At 35.3% G+C, this 16,842-nt stretch overlaps 1 protein-coding gene across 2 annotated transcripts in view; it reads left to right on the top strand.

The window, feature by feature from the left end:
- Positions 1-16,842, top strand: part of USP32 (ubiquitin specific peptidase 32) — a 205,505-nt gene that overhangs the window by 164,802 nt on the left and 23,861 nt on the right. Inside the window, exons 14-24 of one of the 2 annotated variants that reach the window (XM_032871855.1) lie at positions 794-969; positions 1,522-1,662; positions 4,720-4,837; positions 8,442-8,596; positions 9,596-9,677; positions 10,484-10,558; positions 11,020-11,158; positions 11,407-11,512; positions 13,034-13,207; positions 14,056-14,230; positions 14,904-15,055. In XM_032871855.1, the coding sequence (XP_032727746.1) occupies positions 794-969; positions 1,522-1,662; positions 4,720-4,837; positions 8,442-8,596; positions 9,596-9,677; positions 10,484-10,558; positions 11,020-11,158; positions 11,407-11,512; positions 13,034-13,207; positions 14,056-14,230; positions 14,904-15,055 (1,493 nt within the window). Of the gene's footprint in view, positions 1-793; positions 970-1,521; positions 1,663-4,719; positions 4,880-8,441; positions 8,597-9,595; positions 9,678-10,483; positions 10,559-11,019; positions 11,159-11,406; positions 11,513-13,033; positions 13,208-14,055; positions 14,231-14,903; positions 15,056-16,842 lie in introns of both variants that reach the window. The other variant, XM_032871854.1, reaches the window with a different exon arrangement.

Genomic DNA, 16,842 nt, shown 5'->3' with positions numbered 1-16,842 from the left:
TTCACAACTCTTAAGTCATTATTAATCATTTTTCTGTGTGCATTTTTCTATTGTAACCTGACATGCCTTCCTTTGAAATAAATTTACTAGGAAAGATCCCTCCTCCCTGGCACTCTTCTGTTAAGAGTTCTTGTTTTAGCTCCTTCGCTTTGGTTTAAAGACTTCTTATGACCAGTCTCTTAAGAACATTTGGAATGTGTTTACAGGTGGAAAAGAAGAATTAAGGGTGACTCTGTGAAAGCCCAGCTATTTGGCCATACATCTTCCTTTTCTATTAAAAGATGTATAATTATTGTGAGTTACTAGATATTTTAGGAGGCTGGCCACATGTTCATTTGGCCACAGTTTGGTCGTGGGTTTTTTTTTGTTGTTGTGGTTTTTTAGATTTGTGTTTATTTATTTTAGAGAGAGAGCATGTGAATCAGGGTGAAGGGAGTGGGAGCCAGAGGGAGAAAGAGAATCCCAAGCAGACTCCATGCTGAGTACAGAGCCTGACACGGGCTGGATCTCATGACTGTGAGATCATGACCTGAGCTGAAATCAAGAGTCGGGCACTTACCCGACTGTGCCAGTCAGGGGCTTCATTTGGTAATTTGGTAACAGTTTTTAAAGCTTTTCTTCCACCTAGTGTTATGCTAGGTGTTGTCCAGAAGGATTACGTGTATATTTCCTATCTTCTACAGAGTTGCCAGAATCTTATACTGTACTGACATGGACATTGAGTTCATATCTTCAAGCTTATTTATGTATAATAACTACAAATAAAGAGATTCCATCCTCTTTTCCCTTACAGGCTTTCTGTATTCTGCCACACCAGGGGCAGATATGTGCTTTGCTCGACAACATAACACTTCTGACAATAACAACCAGTGTTTGCTAGGAGCCAATGGGAATATTTTATTGCATCTCAATCCTCAGAAACCAGGGGCTATTGATAACCAGCCACTAGTAACTCAAGAACCTGTAAAGGTAGGTGATATGACATCTACTTAAAATAATTCCCTTTCAGGTGACAAGTAAGTTTCATTCTAGAGGTTTTAATGTATAGCATGACATTCATACATTCACGGTTCATTAAATTAACCTGTTGTAGGTGGGTGTCTCTGCATAGTATATTTCCATGAGGATATTTTATGATTTAGTAATTGCACAGAAGCAGTGTAGTAATCCTTAGAAATATTCTTACTTAGGACAGCTACTGGGAAAATGTAGTTTTATGTGTATGTGGAATTTTTTTTTCCAAAATAATATTTTCTGTTGTTTGAAAGAAATCTGTGAAAACCAGTCTTATTTCCAAATGCTCCAATGATTTTTCAAATGATTTGCCTTGACTTCTCTTTCTTAAATAATTTACTTTGGAAGTTAAAAATAAAAATCTCTTTTAGAAAATGATTTTCCAGTAACATGAAACTGAGTAGTGACATATGTGTTTGTTCTCCTGTATCTAGATTTTGTTAAAACACAAGAGACTGTAATACTAAAAATATTAAAAACCAACATTTGTATTCCATTCTTTCTAAGGCTACATCACTAACACTAGAAGGAGGACGATTAAAACGAACCCCACAGCTGATCCATGGAAGAGATTATGAAATGGTCCCAGAACCTGTGTGGAGAGCACTTTATCACTGGTATGGAGCAAACCTGGCTCTACCTAGACCTGTAAGTATAACCAGTGGAGCTTTATATAAGGAACAGTCCTATTTTGGGTCTTCCATTACTTTCCTATGTGAATCCCACTATCCACAAATTAGTTCTTTCTTATGATAGCAGAGTGCTCAGTACCTATAAATTAGTTGAACAAAATTTAGGTTCCTTTATATTTAATCACTTATTCATTCATTTATTCATACATTAACCAAGCACTGTATTAGTACCAGCTCTACAGTGATGTGCCTGTGGAAATGGGTGTCTTACCTGGGCTGAAGGAAATAGTCACTAGACTTAAGTCAAGGAATTGTTAGGCTAGGCTATTAAATAAGCCATCCATATAAACATAGACTTTAGAATGATATAGGGCTTAGGCTGGAGCAGAAGTCTGAGAACCAGTGCCAAAAAGTTCAGTGAATATAGGGGAAGTGGTGCAGTGATTACTTCTGAGACTGTTATTTTCATTAACCACACAGGCATCCAGTTAGGGATTGGTTCATCCCGTAGTTGTTGGTGGATTTTTGTGTCTCGTCTTTTTGAAAGAAGGACACAAAAATGATCATAACAGGAATGCAAGCAAGTGAATTCTGATTGTCACCATTACTAGGATGAGTCATTCAGAGCATAAATAAAATGCTCTAAGGTGATTTAAAAGACTTGAAGAATATAACAACAAAACATGAGTGATTTAACTATACCATTATACTGTTGGGCTTATACTGTAAGCAACAGGACGCATACCCTGAATACTCTTTGCATTATCAGTGCAGTAAAATGCTTCGTAATAAGGTTCCTTTTGTAGATCAGGAAGCACTCTCCATCATACAATGTCTGAGATAGAATCTTCTTATACCAGAAAAGTTGGCATAAATGAGATACAGTGACTTAGATCACTTCCAAAGAGAGTAGAAGTCTGCTATAAAGCCTTAGTCTATAATTTTGATGTTGATTATGACTTATTAATAATTATGTTTATTAAGAATTGTGTTCAAGTCAGAATCAGGAATTTGGGCTTTGAGTTTGTTGGCTCCAAAAGGTTCCTACTGTATTTGGCATCAGAACTCCTAGAAGATGCGTATAAATACAAATATATAGAGATGCTTAAACATATATACTTTATTTATTGAGAGGTGGGGTAATCCTTCAGTTAGTTGCTTAATTTCTGGGACTTTCCAGCTCTAGCTTAATATTCTATATCTGGGAATATATCTGGGAAAACACTGTGATAATCGTTTTTGACATACATATAGTTTGATGTTTTAGAGTCTGCCTAAATTTGGATTACCAGTGTTCCAGTCTCTAAATCTTAGTTTCTTCCTCCTCTGTAAAATGGAGGTAACAGTATCTACTTCATTAGAGTTGTTTTGATAATTAAATAATACATATGATTAACACAGCATCTGATTTATAGTAAGTGGTCAGTAAATGTTGACCATTGCTAATATCATCATCATCATTAAGAGCATTTTCAGAGCCTCACACAAGCCTTTGTAACTGTTAGTGCCTGCCCAGAAGTGGACAGACTTCTTCCAGCAGTATAGAATACCAGGGAGAGCCCTTTCTTGCTTATTATTTAAGTAGGATTTGAAAAAGCTGCCCAGTGGAGCTTTTCAAGTGCCATACTGTAGAATAACAGAACATGTGGAATACTGTTAAGAAAAAGTCCTAAAGATTTGGTTTGTAGCATTGTTTTCATTTGGTTCTTTACTGCTCCCTCTTGATATTGGAAAATGGTCTACTGCAGAAGACATTGGTTACTAGGGCAGAGGGAAATAAAATAAAACCTGCTCACTTGAGACTCTTAAAGATTGTGTAGGATTTTGTGTTTTAAAGTAGGTTAATCCTGCTCTCCTTTTGGAATACTAAATTGATAATGTTCTACTCTTAAAATTCCTAGAGCGATATTTTTATAATGAAATGTTTTCCTGTATCTTTGGGCTGGCAAGCATATTATTTGGAGGGGGTTACTAAAAAATCCTGTTTAAACATGAATCTCAATTTTGTGCATCCAGAGTAATTGGTTTAATCATAGACAAAAATACATGGAACAAACCAGTTATAGTAGAACATAGCAAATTTTTTATATGAAAACATTTCTATTCTTAAAACTAATACAAGAGGGGCACCTGGGTGGCTCAGTGGGTTAAAGCCTCTGCCTTAGGCTCAGGTCATGCTGGGATCAAGCCCTGCATCAGGCTCTCTGCCTACTTGTGATCTCTGTCTGTCAAATAAATAAATAAAATCTTTAAAAAAAAAAAAACCTAAGAAATAAAATTTTAGGCATATTTATAATACTCTTTTTATATGTGTTAAAGAAACCAAGTATTTTCAAATAATGTCCACTGATAAGGTTTTATGAGGGAAGTACATTCATAAATTTCTGAGGATATTGTAAATTGCTACACTTCAGGTGGCAAAATGACTTAGACAGTTAATGATACGGCCTTCCATACTTTTTGACTTATAGCTCCAGTCCTAAGAATTTGTCGCTTAAAAGACCATCATTTAGGGGTGCCTGGTTGGCTTAGGTGGTAAGCATCTGCCTTCGGCTCAGGTCATGATCCCAGTGTCCTGGGATCAAGCCCCACATCGGGCTCCTTGCTCTGCAGGAAGCCTGCTTCTCCTTCTTCCACTCCCCCTACTTGTATTCCCTGTCCTGCTGCATCTCTCTGTCAAATAAATGAAATCTTTAAAAAAAACAAAAACAAAAAAGACCATCATTTATATACATGAAGTATGTAAAAGTGAGAAGAATTATAGTGTGAAGGTAATATAATTGTAGATAATATTTAAGATTTCCCCCCTTAATTTCAGTGTTACTTGCTTTTAAATAAAAGAGGAGAAAATACTCACCAGGAGTTCAAATCTTGGAAGATGAGTTTAGGACCAGGAGCCTGAGAGTATTTAAACCCATATAATTTAAATCTATCAATCTCTGTAATCTAACAAATACAAGTAGTGAACCTATTGAACATTTTAGTTTCAAAATAAATCTCAGAAATTCGATAAAAAATGACAAATTTTGTTTCTTCTTTTATAGTGATCACATTATATCTTTTATAACAATAGGTGATCAAGAATAGCAAGACAGAAATCCCAGAGCTGGAGTTATTTCCTCGCTATCTTCTCTTCCTAAGACAGCAGCCTGCCACTCGGACACAGCAGTCTAACATCTGGGTGAATATGGGTATGATGAGCCTGAGAATGTTTCCTCAGCATTTACCAAGAGGTAACTTAAGAATGCAGCAAGAATACCATGCATTTCTTTAAAAAAACAAAAACAAAAACAACCAGCTTGCTCAAAGTCTGGTGCCACTGTCCTAACACATACACCCATCTGCTTTCATACAGAATCAGTAAATCATCCGTGGGGCTTAGATCTATGGTCATGCGCAAGACTAGATGGGGTAGTGGCAAAGTCTCAGCATCAAACTGAGAAGAATTGTTTCCTTTTCTGGTTTTTAAACATACAAAGAAAATAAGTAGAATAAATTTCACATACATTTTTTTCTTTGAAAAAGCCATTATAAATTACTTGTTTGCCCTAAGTTAGAATCTGCCAATTGATGACTGGTCTTTTCAACTCCACTCAAATTTCTGAGAAGTAATTCTTTTCACAATATCATATTTTTGTTTATTTGTTGGTGTCTGGGGGGGACTCTTTTGGCAAAAGAGTATCTTTCATGGTTGGTCCAAGGAGCCTTTTATAAGAGACAGATAACATAAAGTGAAGAATATATTTTTGAAAATTAAAGTGCCACATTTGCTTTGAAAAACATCAAGCCTGGCTTATCAAAATGACACGTAAGTTCCGATTTTAATGTATTACAGGCAAAAATTCCCCTTTGATATCTCTGTGAGGTTACACTTTATTTTATTTTATTTTTTTTTTAAGATTTTATTTCTTTATTTGACAGAGAGAGATCACAAGTAGGCAGAGAGGCAGGCAGAGAGAGAGGGGGAAGCAGGCTCCCCGCCGAGCAGAGAGCCCGATGTGGGGCTCGATCCCAGGACCCTGGGATCATGACCTGAGCCGAAGGCAGAGGCTTTAACCCACTGAGCCACCCAGGCGCCCCTGAGGTTACACTTTATTGATGGGCAGGACTTGCTCTATGCTTTTGCATTGCAAATATTTGACATTGTTCTTCAGCAGAAATAATGAGTTACACATTTACACAAAGTCTGAGGCTTTGTGTAACAATGCCAGAATGTTATTAATATAACTTAGGATGCAAGAACTACCTGTGAACCCAAGCCAACCCTATATTTGGAAATCAAATAGTTTTATGTCTTCCTTAAAGATTATATTCGCATAATATATGCAGATTCTTACACATTCCGTTTGGTAAGAATTATTGCAAAGCATTAGCTTCTGCCTAACCAAACTTTGTCTTTGGGGAAAATGTCAAAATCAAGGAACAGTGAAAACAGAATCACTATGAAACATTTTCTTGATTTAATTTTCCATTGAATAAAAGTATTCGCCTTGCTTCCATGACACCCATAGCATATATCTTTCTCAATTCTCTTTGAAAGATAACATGAGAGGCAAGATGTGTTGTTGCACTTTTAGTAAGTATTCTTTGTAACTCTTGTGCTGATCCTAGATTTTTGCTGTTTCTGTAAATTCCACTAGATTTGTTGGTGTTACTCAAAAACACAAAATTATGTGTAATAAGTGGCTGCCTGCTTAATGAGCTATGCTATAAAAACTGTCTAGAATTCAAATAAATTTCTTACATGGCTTAAGATAATAGAAATTGACTTGGACACTACACTTGCAAATGCTTCTGAATCCTAGAACTGGGTAGCTCCAAATTTATTCTTAATTTGAAATTTTATTCCTTACTAATTAGTTCTGAAATCAATCATTAATCATTTTGAAGTTTATGAAAATATGCTTTCTTGCTGTAATCTTATAACTAATCCTCTGATGTATAATTGGAAAATTTCACTCTTTTATTTTCTGTCAGGAATTATCCTTTGCTTTCTGATAGTAAAAAACTTGCTAGAGTGTGTTTAAAAATTGATCATGGTTGGGTTTTGTTCTGTCATAACATATTTTTCATCTTTCTCATTAATGTATTAGGGCCGTTTACTAGACTCTTTAATTACTTTTGAAGTGATGGATGTACAAACTGTGACACAGTTAACAATGACTTAAATGTAGCCTTGTTGACAGATAAGGCTACAGGGTCTTTGTTTCTTATAGATTTTTCAGCCTATTTTAGGTGAGTAAATTTTTTTTGGAAGCTCTTAAAAAAGCGGATGATACCAATACTTTTCTCTGATTTGTTGAAGTTTGTAGTTGAAGACTCAAAGGCATTTAATAAGAGGAAAGAAGCTAAGTCTCCATTGGATGGGTGGAAAATTACCTGGCATGTATAATTGTACCCTCAATGGATTATATTGATACACTAAGTTCATTTTTGTTTTGGGTTGCTCAGTTAACTATAACCTACTATAGCTAGAGAGGACATTTTAAGCTACAACTCTTTCCTGCTTTTTTGGCTGAATAGTTAACCAAGGTTAGTTGATTGTTTTAGCAACCTATTTTTGATTTCCATCATCTCTTGTCATGTCATCCCCCTTCTCTTTAGAAGTAGCAGGTGGTTAATTAAACTTGGTATATTCTTTCTTCACTTTTCTCTCTTTCCCCTTATTGTCATTCTTTTTGTTTCTTAAGCCCCTCTTGGAATTCAAGATCATGTCTGCTGTCGTCTTATTTTGCAGGCAGGCCATACGGTTTTCCTGCCTCCTACCTTTTCAGCAGGGCAATTTTTTTTTTGGCATGGGAAGGTTCTTGGTTTCACTTTAAACTCTGTTTGGCCATTGTAGAGTCTATGCCTATTTCGAATTTTAAGTAAAAGTTTCTTGTGTAATTGTACTACTGTGCCAGGTAATTGGGGCACTTAATTACTGAGAGTAATGGGATTAGTAATTCAAAGACAGTTTATTTTAAGAAAGTGGGTCAGGTTGTTAAATAACAAAAATTCAACCAAGTAAATTTTAAAGATCTAATTGGCTTTATTAATTGACTTGTGGATCTGGCAACATCCTTTCTAGCAAGTAGAGGGGTGCTCCCAAGAACTACAGAAAGAAAAGTGGGGGTTAAAGATAGAGGAGTGGAAAAAAGGAAACTTCACAAAGACTCCATTGTTTTAGGCAAGGTCTTGCTCTAAAAGGGAATAATAGGGGTCTATCAAATTTCCTAGTACTGACCTGGAAATTCCCATGTTGACTGGTTAAAGGTTACATTTCTAGGGGTTTGAAACTGTAGTTAGGTTAGGTATTAAGTGTTGGTTTATAGACTCACACCTTTAACGTAAGTGATCCCATTTGGGGCCAATGGTTTTTTTTTTTTTTAATGAATCCAGTTTTCTGTGGAATTCTTTTTAATGAATTCAGTTATCTGTGGAATTCAGATCCAGTCCCATATGATCTTCCCCATTCTTAAATTGAATATTGATTTTGCTATTGAGTGTGACCCTGCTGAGGGCAGCCAAGGTACCAGTGTCTATTGTTGATACTTGCCACTCCTCTTGGGATCCAAATACTGCCTGTTACTTGGGCCTCTGGTTTTGTTGCTCTTCCGTTCAAAGTTAAGGCTTTGAATTTACTTTAACACAGTTGGTCTCCTGTCTGCATTTTAAAGCTTCTTAATTTATAAAATTATTAAACCTGTAATTCTGATTTCTCATCATTATTTCCTAAAACAATCATTGCTGAATGGGACGCCTTTTTTTTTTTTACATCTGCCTTTTTCCTTATTATGATTACTATGACCATAGGCAATGTACCTTCTCCAAATGCACCATTAAAGCGGGTCTTAGCCTATACAGGCTGTTTTAGTCGAATGCAGACCATCAAGGAAATTCATGAATATCTGTCTCAAAGGCTACGCATCAAAGAGGAAGATATGCGCCTGTGGCTCTACAACAGTGAGGTAAGTCATTCCTGGTTGTCAGGTGACTTGTACACGTACTGACAAGATCCAAACAGTACAGAAGTATATACTGAAAATTCTTCACTCTCATCCTCTTAACCCTGTCTTCCATCTTCCGCTGATGTAGTGTTATTAATTGCTTATGTAGTCTTCCTAACATCGCAGTGTTTTCAGATTATACTCTGAAATTGGATCATAAGTAGTTTTAACCAGTTCTGTATCCCATTGTTCCCTCTTTTATCTTCCTGTGATCACCACTGAGAGGTAGTATAGTATAATGGTTAAGAGCACAATTCCTATAGCCACACCACCAGGAATTAAATCCTGGCCCTGCCACTTGTTTAGTTGTATAACCCAGAGCAAGTCACTTAACTGTCTCAATTTTCACATGAAAATTGAATGCATTCCAACATAATAGTATCTCCCTTAGAATTAATAATATACCTTAGAATTAATAATAATATCCCTTAGAATTAATAACAACATAATAGTATCTTCCTTAACATTCCAACATAATAGTAACTCCCTTAGAATTAAATAACTTAATTTTGTGAGCACAAACAAAAACATGTAATTCTGCTGTAGAATTTTGATTTTGTATTTTTGATTCCCAGTATGTTTCATCTTGATCATAAGTATGTTTACTGAATTTCATACTGGGTACTAAAGAAAATTACTTTAGTGCAAGTGCTTCAGAAAATCTAAATCTCAGTGAATTTTGGATTGGTGTGTGATGAGTCTTCTCATCTCCCCAAAATTCTGTTATGATTTTGTTTTAGATATAGAGTATTTATTTATGACTTAGACATTGTTTTTCTCTCATTTTGCAGCCTAAATTGTAAATATTTCTGAACAACTATAATATGCCAGATATCTGTCACAGGAGTTAGGGAACTACACGGACGTGTTTAAATTTTTAATTATCATTCATTTTTACTTCCTTTTCTGTTTTAAGTTTAGTAATCAAATTAACAAAAACATTTCTTCCTCCATGCACAGAATTACCTTACACTTCTGGATGATGAAGATCATAGATTGGAATATTTGAAAATCCAAGATGAGCAGCATCTAGTAATTGAAGGTATAAGATGGAAGCATGCATCTATATTAGATTTTAGGGGACGAATTTAAAGATTTACATACTAATAATCTACTTTATAATTTTTCTATTACTTGATCATTATATTCTTTATAGTAAGAAAAACCATTAAGCTCTTATGTAACCCTACATACTATGTAAATTGCTTTAAAAGAAAAATAATATCTGCATTCGTTGGTTGGCAAGGAATAGAAACATTAGGTAGAAACAAGTGAATTCGGTTATAAGTACAAAATTTCAAGCTACCTTTTGAGTTTGAGTAAGAAAACTAACTCTCTGGCATAGTTAGTGGCAGAGGCTTTCATTAGTCATCAACACTGGTCACTCTCCAACAGAACTTACTTGTATACTCACACATAGATCTACACACTGGCATGGGCAGGTCAGTGAAAACTTAAAATGTATCTTTTCCTTTCCAGATTTTTGGAAGCATTGCAGGCTGCCTTTGTATTAAAATAAATTACTCTGACAGTTGTCATAATTTAAGAAGGAATTGTGATAATTCTTATGCATTAAGTTTAAGAGCTTTAATTATTTCTATAGATGTTTGAGTATAATTTTAATTCAGGTAGGCAATTGAGGGAATAGCTTACCAGTGAATTCGAATCAAGTGACTATAAAGTTCCCAGTATAAAGACTTAGAATGGTTTCAGAATCAATTACGAAAATTAACTCAATTTTTTTCAGTTTCTGATTTAGAAATAAAAACCTTTCTTTAAAAAAAAAAAAAAGAAGCAATTGATTTGAATAGGTAAGAAATTAACACATTCCTCTCTCTGTCTTGCCAGTTCGCAACAAAGATATGAGTTGGCCTGAGGAAATGTCCTTTATAGCAAACAGTAGTAAAATAGATAGACACAAGGGTAAGTCTCTGGTTAATTATTTCTAAAGAAATTATCTTAAAATTACTAAACTATTGAAGTGTTAACAACTTTAGGCTTTCTAGTTCAAAAGTGATTAGGACCCCTTTTTCTTTTTCCTGGAGCGTCACATTTTTTTCTAACCTTGGCAATTACATAATTTATATATATTTTTAAAGACATAATACTGGGAGAGAATTGTTTGAATTGTAAAAATCTATCATAGCAATTAAAGAGAATCATAGCTAATTTTAGATCACAAGTGAGCTTAGATTACCGTGATCGCCAGTGATACTATGTGAAAAACCTCTACTTCAGCATTCCAAGACCAGATAAAGAAGTATTAGCTCCATTTAGCTGATTAAAAAAATTATAAAAATCATTGCATCAAATACAAGTAACTGTTTGGTCTGCCTGTGACATCTTTCTATAGTTAGGCTTCCTTCTCATATTGTTTGTTCTAGTTCCCACAGAAAAAGGAGCCACCGGTCTGAGTAACCTGGGAAACACTTGCTTCATGAACTCAAGCATCCAGTGTGTTAGTAACACACAGCCACTGACACAGTATTTTATCTCAGGGAGACATCTTTATGAACTCAACAGGTAATATTTCTTGGTTCATTGCCCTCTTTTATGACTTTGATATGAACCCACTGTCACTTAAATCTCCTCTTCTAAACCCTGGAGGAGAAAAGTCTTATTTGCCCTTTTTAGTATGAAATAAGGGGCAAGGGATACTTCTCTCATTTTAAAAAGAAATTTGTGAGAAAATAGATGCTAGACATTTCTGTCCCCATGTGATTGTGATTTATGAGAATGTTTGGCAACAAATTTTCCTCTCAAACTTCTAGGACAAATCCTATTGGTATGAAGGGCCATATGGCTAAATGCTATGGGGATTTAGTACAGGAACTTTGGAGTGGAACTCAGAAGAATGTTGCCCCATTAAAGCTTCGGGTAAGCAGATTAAAATAATACTGAAGTATTAAGTCCTAAGCAGTTAAGTAACTGATTTTTTTCTATATGCTTTTTATGTTTAGCTTTTTAGTTTTAGTTTAACTAATGTGTTTTAGATCTTTCATGAGAATAAACTGGATGTCAGATGCTTTTACTTGTTCAGATGTATGCAAAATACTGCTGTAGATGTAGTGTTAGGAAATGATCAAAGTCATAGTCTACATTTGGGTTGTCATTCAGTTTACTAATTTATCAAATATCTTGTATACATAGGAAATCTTCCTTTGTTAGTCCTTTACTGTTAGTAGTATTCTAACTGCAAGGTATACCTCTGAGCCTAATAAATGATACTCAGTACACTTTTTAATGTTACTAAGATAATTAGTTCTATCTATAGAATTTTTTTAAAGACTTTGTTTATTTATTTATTTATTTATTTGACACAGAGGGAGAGCGAGCCAGAGAGCACAAGCAGGGGGAGCGGCAAGCAGAGGGAGAAGGAAAAGCAGGCTCCCTGGGCTCGATCCCAAGACCCTGGGATCATGACTTGAGCCAAAGGCATACACTTAACCAACTGAGTCATCCAGGACCCCCCATCTATAGAATTTTAAAAAGCAGCAAGAGGGATGCCTGGGTGGCTCAGTGGATTAAGCATCCAACTCTTGATCTCAGCTCAGGTCTTGACCTCAGGGTGATGGAGTTTAAATCCCACATTGGGCTCCACACTGGGCATAGAGCCAAATTAAAAAATAAGTTAATTAAAAATAGGAGCCAGAAAGAATGTAATTACTGAAGTCCATGGATACAAATTTTATATGTAGTGAAGTTACGATGATTTTTTAGGATTATTTTTTATCTTTATTTAAAAACAATACAAAAACTTTTTAGATTAAAAATTAATAATCATTATAGCTAAAAATTTGACTTCTTAACCTAATAGCTAAAAATGTGACTTTTTAACCACTTCTAAGCATTACTCTAATTACTTTATGTGTATTAACTCAGTTAATCTTCTAAATAGTCCTAAAATGTAAAGCAATACTATTATCTTCATTTTATGGCTTAGGAAACTAAGGCCCAGGGCAGTCAAATAGCTTGCCCAAGATTATAAGCTAGTAAGTCAGTCCTCACATTTAAACAGGCTATTCTGCCTCCAATAATAAAAGTTAGGATACAAGACTAGAAAAGTTAACCATAAAAGAAAACACTTTTTCAATGAGAGCAAATGCTATTTTAGTACTTCTGTCCTACATGGCTTAAATAATATCTGTGTACCTAAAGAACTGTTTGCTTATATGATACTGAACTGGAGCACAGTATTGGCCAAAATACCTTTTTTTCCTTGTCATTTGAGATTAAGACTAGAAAGATTTCATGATTATTCAAAATATATTTGCTGAAATCAAGGCAGACTAAATATTATTTACCTTCTCATAATGCCGCTGAATGAATTATGGGGCATGTTCATTCCAAATTTTATGTGGTAGCAAATAATGAGTTTGATTCCTGTTATATTTATAGTGGACCATAGCAAAATATGCTCCCAGGTTTAATGGGTTCCAGCAGCAAGATTCCCAAGAACTTCTGGCTTTTCTCTTGGATGGTCTTCATGAAGATCTCAACCGAGTCCATGAGAAGCCATATGTGGAATTGAAGGACAGCGATGGCCGACCAGACTGGGAAGTAGCTGCAGAGGTTTGTCGGTTTTGCATTTTTAATGTAAGCCATAGATCAGATGTTCTGGCCACAAACGTGTGTCACACAACTTAAATGCTAATTAAACTATTAACATTTAATTTATTAAATTAATATTAATAGATTAATATTAATAGAATTCTAATCACTCTTCTGTGATTAGAATTTTACTGTGGAAGTGAAGGAATTTATATTTCTCTGTTTAATTCTTATTCAGTAACACCAAAACAAAGCATCTTTAATGCAAGTTTTAGAATGTCGCTTTTTACATTGTAAACTTTTGGGAAAAAATGTAGGAATAATTATTCAGTAGAACTTGGGAGTCCCCTTAATTGCTAAAATAATGTGTACAGTCACCAATAGGCATGTTTTATCTACCTTTAATGGACAGAGAATTTTAATACTCACCATTGTCACCATGGTAAGAACAAAAAAATAGGATTTCCCGTCTGTATTTAATATGTAGGTTGAACAAAAAGAATCAAAGTCCATTCAAGAACTGGTTTTCTGTACTATCTCAGTAGATGGTACATTTTAAATTACATATCTATACTATAAATTTACAGGCAGAAAGCTTCCATATTTTTTTTAATTTAATTTTTTTTCAGTGTTCCAAAATTCATTGTTTATGCACCATACCCAGTGCTCCATGCAATATGAATGAAGACTAAGGATTGTTTTTTTTTTTATTGGAATATAGTTGATATACAGTGTTACATTAGCTTCAGAGGATTATATTCTTGACATTTAAACCTAATAGATTTAGCCAGTTTATTTGAATTTGTGTAGAAATAATTATCTTTTGAATTTTAGAAAAAAAAAAGTTCTCTAATTTTTTTCCTTGCTAGGCCTGGGACAACCATCTGAGAAGGAATAGATCAATTGTTGTAGATTTGTTCCATGGGCAGCTGAGGTCCCAAGTCAGATGCAAGACATGTGGGCATATAAGTGTCCGATTTGACCCTTTCAATTTTTTGTCTTTGCCACTACCAATGGACAGTTATATGCACTTAGAAATAACAGGTAGGTCACAAAGTTCTGAAAAATTACTTAACTTCAATGTCTTTTACCTTATTCAGGTAACCTGAGTTTGTAAGTATAGTCATTTCTTTATAATGCATTCTCATAAAAATTGGCCAGCATGTTATAATCTAACAATCTAATTTTAAGAATAATTTGTGGTTTGAAAGACCTGGAATAGGGGTCCAAGCCTTGTACCCATCGATTCCTCTATTAGTTTCAAACATGCCAGAAACTCTTTAAAATCTTGCAAGGCCATTCACATTTCTATAGCAGATGAACATCAAAAAATAATGATTGCACTCAGCATCATCCCTAAGTACCATCTATTATAATTTACATATAAAATAAAAATTCTAGACTGAGGGGCACCTGGGTGGCTTAGTCGGTTAAGCGTCTGCCTTCAGCTTAGGTCATGATCCCAGGGTCCTGGGACTGAGCCCCACTCTGGGCTCACTGCTAAGCAGAGGGTCTGCTTCTCTCTTTCCCTCTGTTCTTCCCCCTGCTCATGTTCTGTTGTGTGTGTGTCTCTCTCTCAAATAAATAATAAATAAAATCTTTTTAAAAAAATTCTAGACTGAAATGTTTGCTATTTCCAAGTCTCACACACACACACATAGGAAAGCTTTCAGTGAAACCTGTATTTTACTGATAAAAGATGTTTTTCCTTTACTAGTTATTAAGCTGGATGGTACTACTCCTGTACGATATGGACTACGACTGAATATGGATGAAAAGTACACAGGTTTAAAAAAACAGCTGAGCGATCTCTGTGGGCTTAAATCAGAACAAATCCTTCTGGCAGAAGTACATGGTTCCAACATAAAGGTAATATTAACTATTCTTTCTAAGAAAACCTTGATTCCATCCTTCAAAGATCATAGTTTTCTCAGGGCACCTGGATGGCTCAGTCACTTGGGTGGCTAACTCTTGATTTTAGCTTAGGTCATGATCTCGGAGTCTTGGAATCAAGCTCCCATGGCCATCTCCTTGCTCAGCAGGGAGTCTGTTTCCTCTTCCTCTGCTTTTCTCCCTGCTCTTGCTCTCTCAGATAAATAAAATCTTTTAAATTTAAAAAAAAATCACCGTTTGGTCAATTAATGACTGAAGGAGATACTAAAATGCAACAGAGGCTGAACAAAAAAATTTCTCAAGCTTCCCATTCCAGAAATTTTAAAAAGGGTTATCTACCAGCATTAAAAAGTAATAATAGTAGTGGCATTTTTAAAAAAGAGAAACATGTAAGTCCAGTGCTATCTATAAGGAGTAATCTAGCTATATCACTGCAGTATAGAATTACCCTAGTGACTACTGCTGCTACACTTTATGGTCCTCCTATATTACTATGCTCACTAGAATTCTTCCTAGGTTAAAATACATAGTTATAAATGTGTTCTTTTATTATTTCTTTATTAATATATACACCTGGCCTTTCAATACACTAAGTTAGAGAGCAAAGGCAAATGACATAAATCATTTCTTTCTGCATACCAGCTGGAAAAAATAAGCAATTTAATAAATATATTATATATACATTATATATAATGTGGATATATATATATTGCCTACATATATAACATATATATTGCCTAAAACTAATATACACCATATGTTAACAAACTAGAATTTAAATAAAAACTTGAGGGGCGCCTGGGTGGCCCAGTGGGTTAAGCCTCTGCCTTCTGCTCAGGTCATGATCTCAGGGTCCTGGGATCGAGCCCCACATCAGGCTCTCTGCTAAGAAGGGAGCCTGCTTGCCCCTCTCTCTCTGCCTGCCTCTCTGCCTGCTTGTGATCTCTGTCTGTCAAATAAATAAAAATTTAAAAAATAATAATAAAATAAAATAAATAAATAATAAATAAATAAATAAAAACTTGAAACAGGGGCGCCTGGGTGGCTCAGTGGTTTGGGCCTCTGCCTTCAGCTCAGGTCATGATCTCAGGGTCCTGCAATTGAGCCCCGAGTCAGACTCTCTGCTCAGTGGAGAGCCTGCTTCCCCCTCTCTCTCTGCCTGCCTCTCTGCCTGCTTTTGATCTCTCAGTCAAATAAAATCTTTCAAGAAAAAAAAACTCGAAACAAAAAAATAAATAAATATAGGTGGGTGGGGGTGGAGTAACGGTATCAGGCGTTAGGAGGACATGTGATGTAATGCACAGTGGATGAATAACTGAACTCTGCATCTGAAACTAATGCTACACTGTATGCTAACTAATTGAATGTATTTATTTGTTTTTTTATTGCAAGATTTTATTCGTGATTTAAGAGAGAGGAAGCTAGAGAGGGCACAAGGGGGGTTGAAGGCAGAGGGAGAAGCAGGCAGAGAGAGGAGCAGACTCCCTCATGAGCAAGGAGTCCAGTGTAGGACATGATCCCGGGACTCCAGGATCACGACCTGAGTGAAAGGCAGACACTTAACTGACTGAGCCACCCAGGCGCCCAACTAATTGAATTTAAATAAAATAAGCTTAAAACATTTTTCAGTAAAATAATAAGTATGTTGCCTACCCTGAATTGAGCTCCTGCCATTGGTATTATTAACATTTATCTTTGGGCTTTCTTAACGAACTCACCTAATTAATGTTTTTCTCATGTGTAAAGCAAAGGTAAGAGCTCTC

The sequence above is a fragment of the Lontra canadensis genome, unplaced genomic scaffold, assembly GCF_010015895.1.
Source record: "Lontra canadensis isolate GAN:19392208 unplaced genomic scaffold, GSC_riverotter_1.0 scaffold43, whole genome shotgun sequence".
NCBI classification, from domain to species: domain Eukaryota; kingdom Metazoa; phylum Chordata; class Mammalia; order Carnivora; family Mustelidae; genus Lontra; species Lontra canadensis.
Note: the sequence above shows the minus strand (reverse complement) of the source record. Positions and strands in the feature narration are given on the sequence as shown.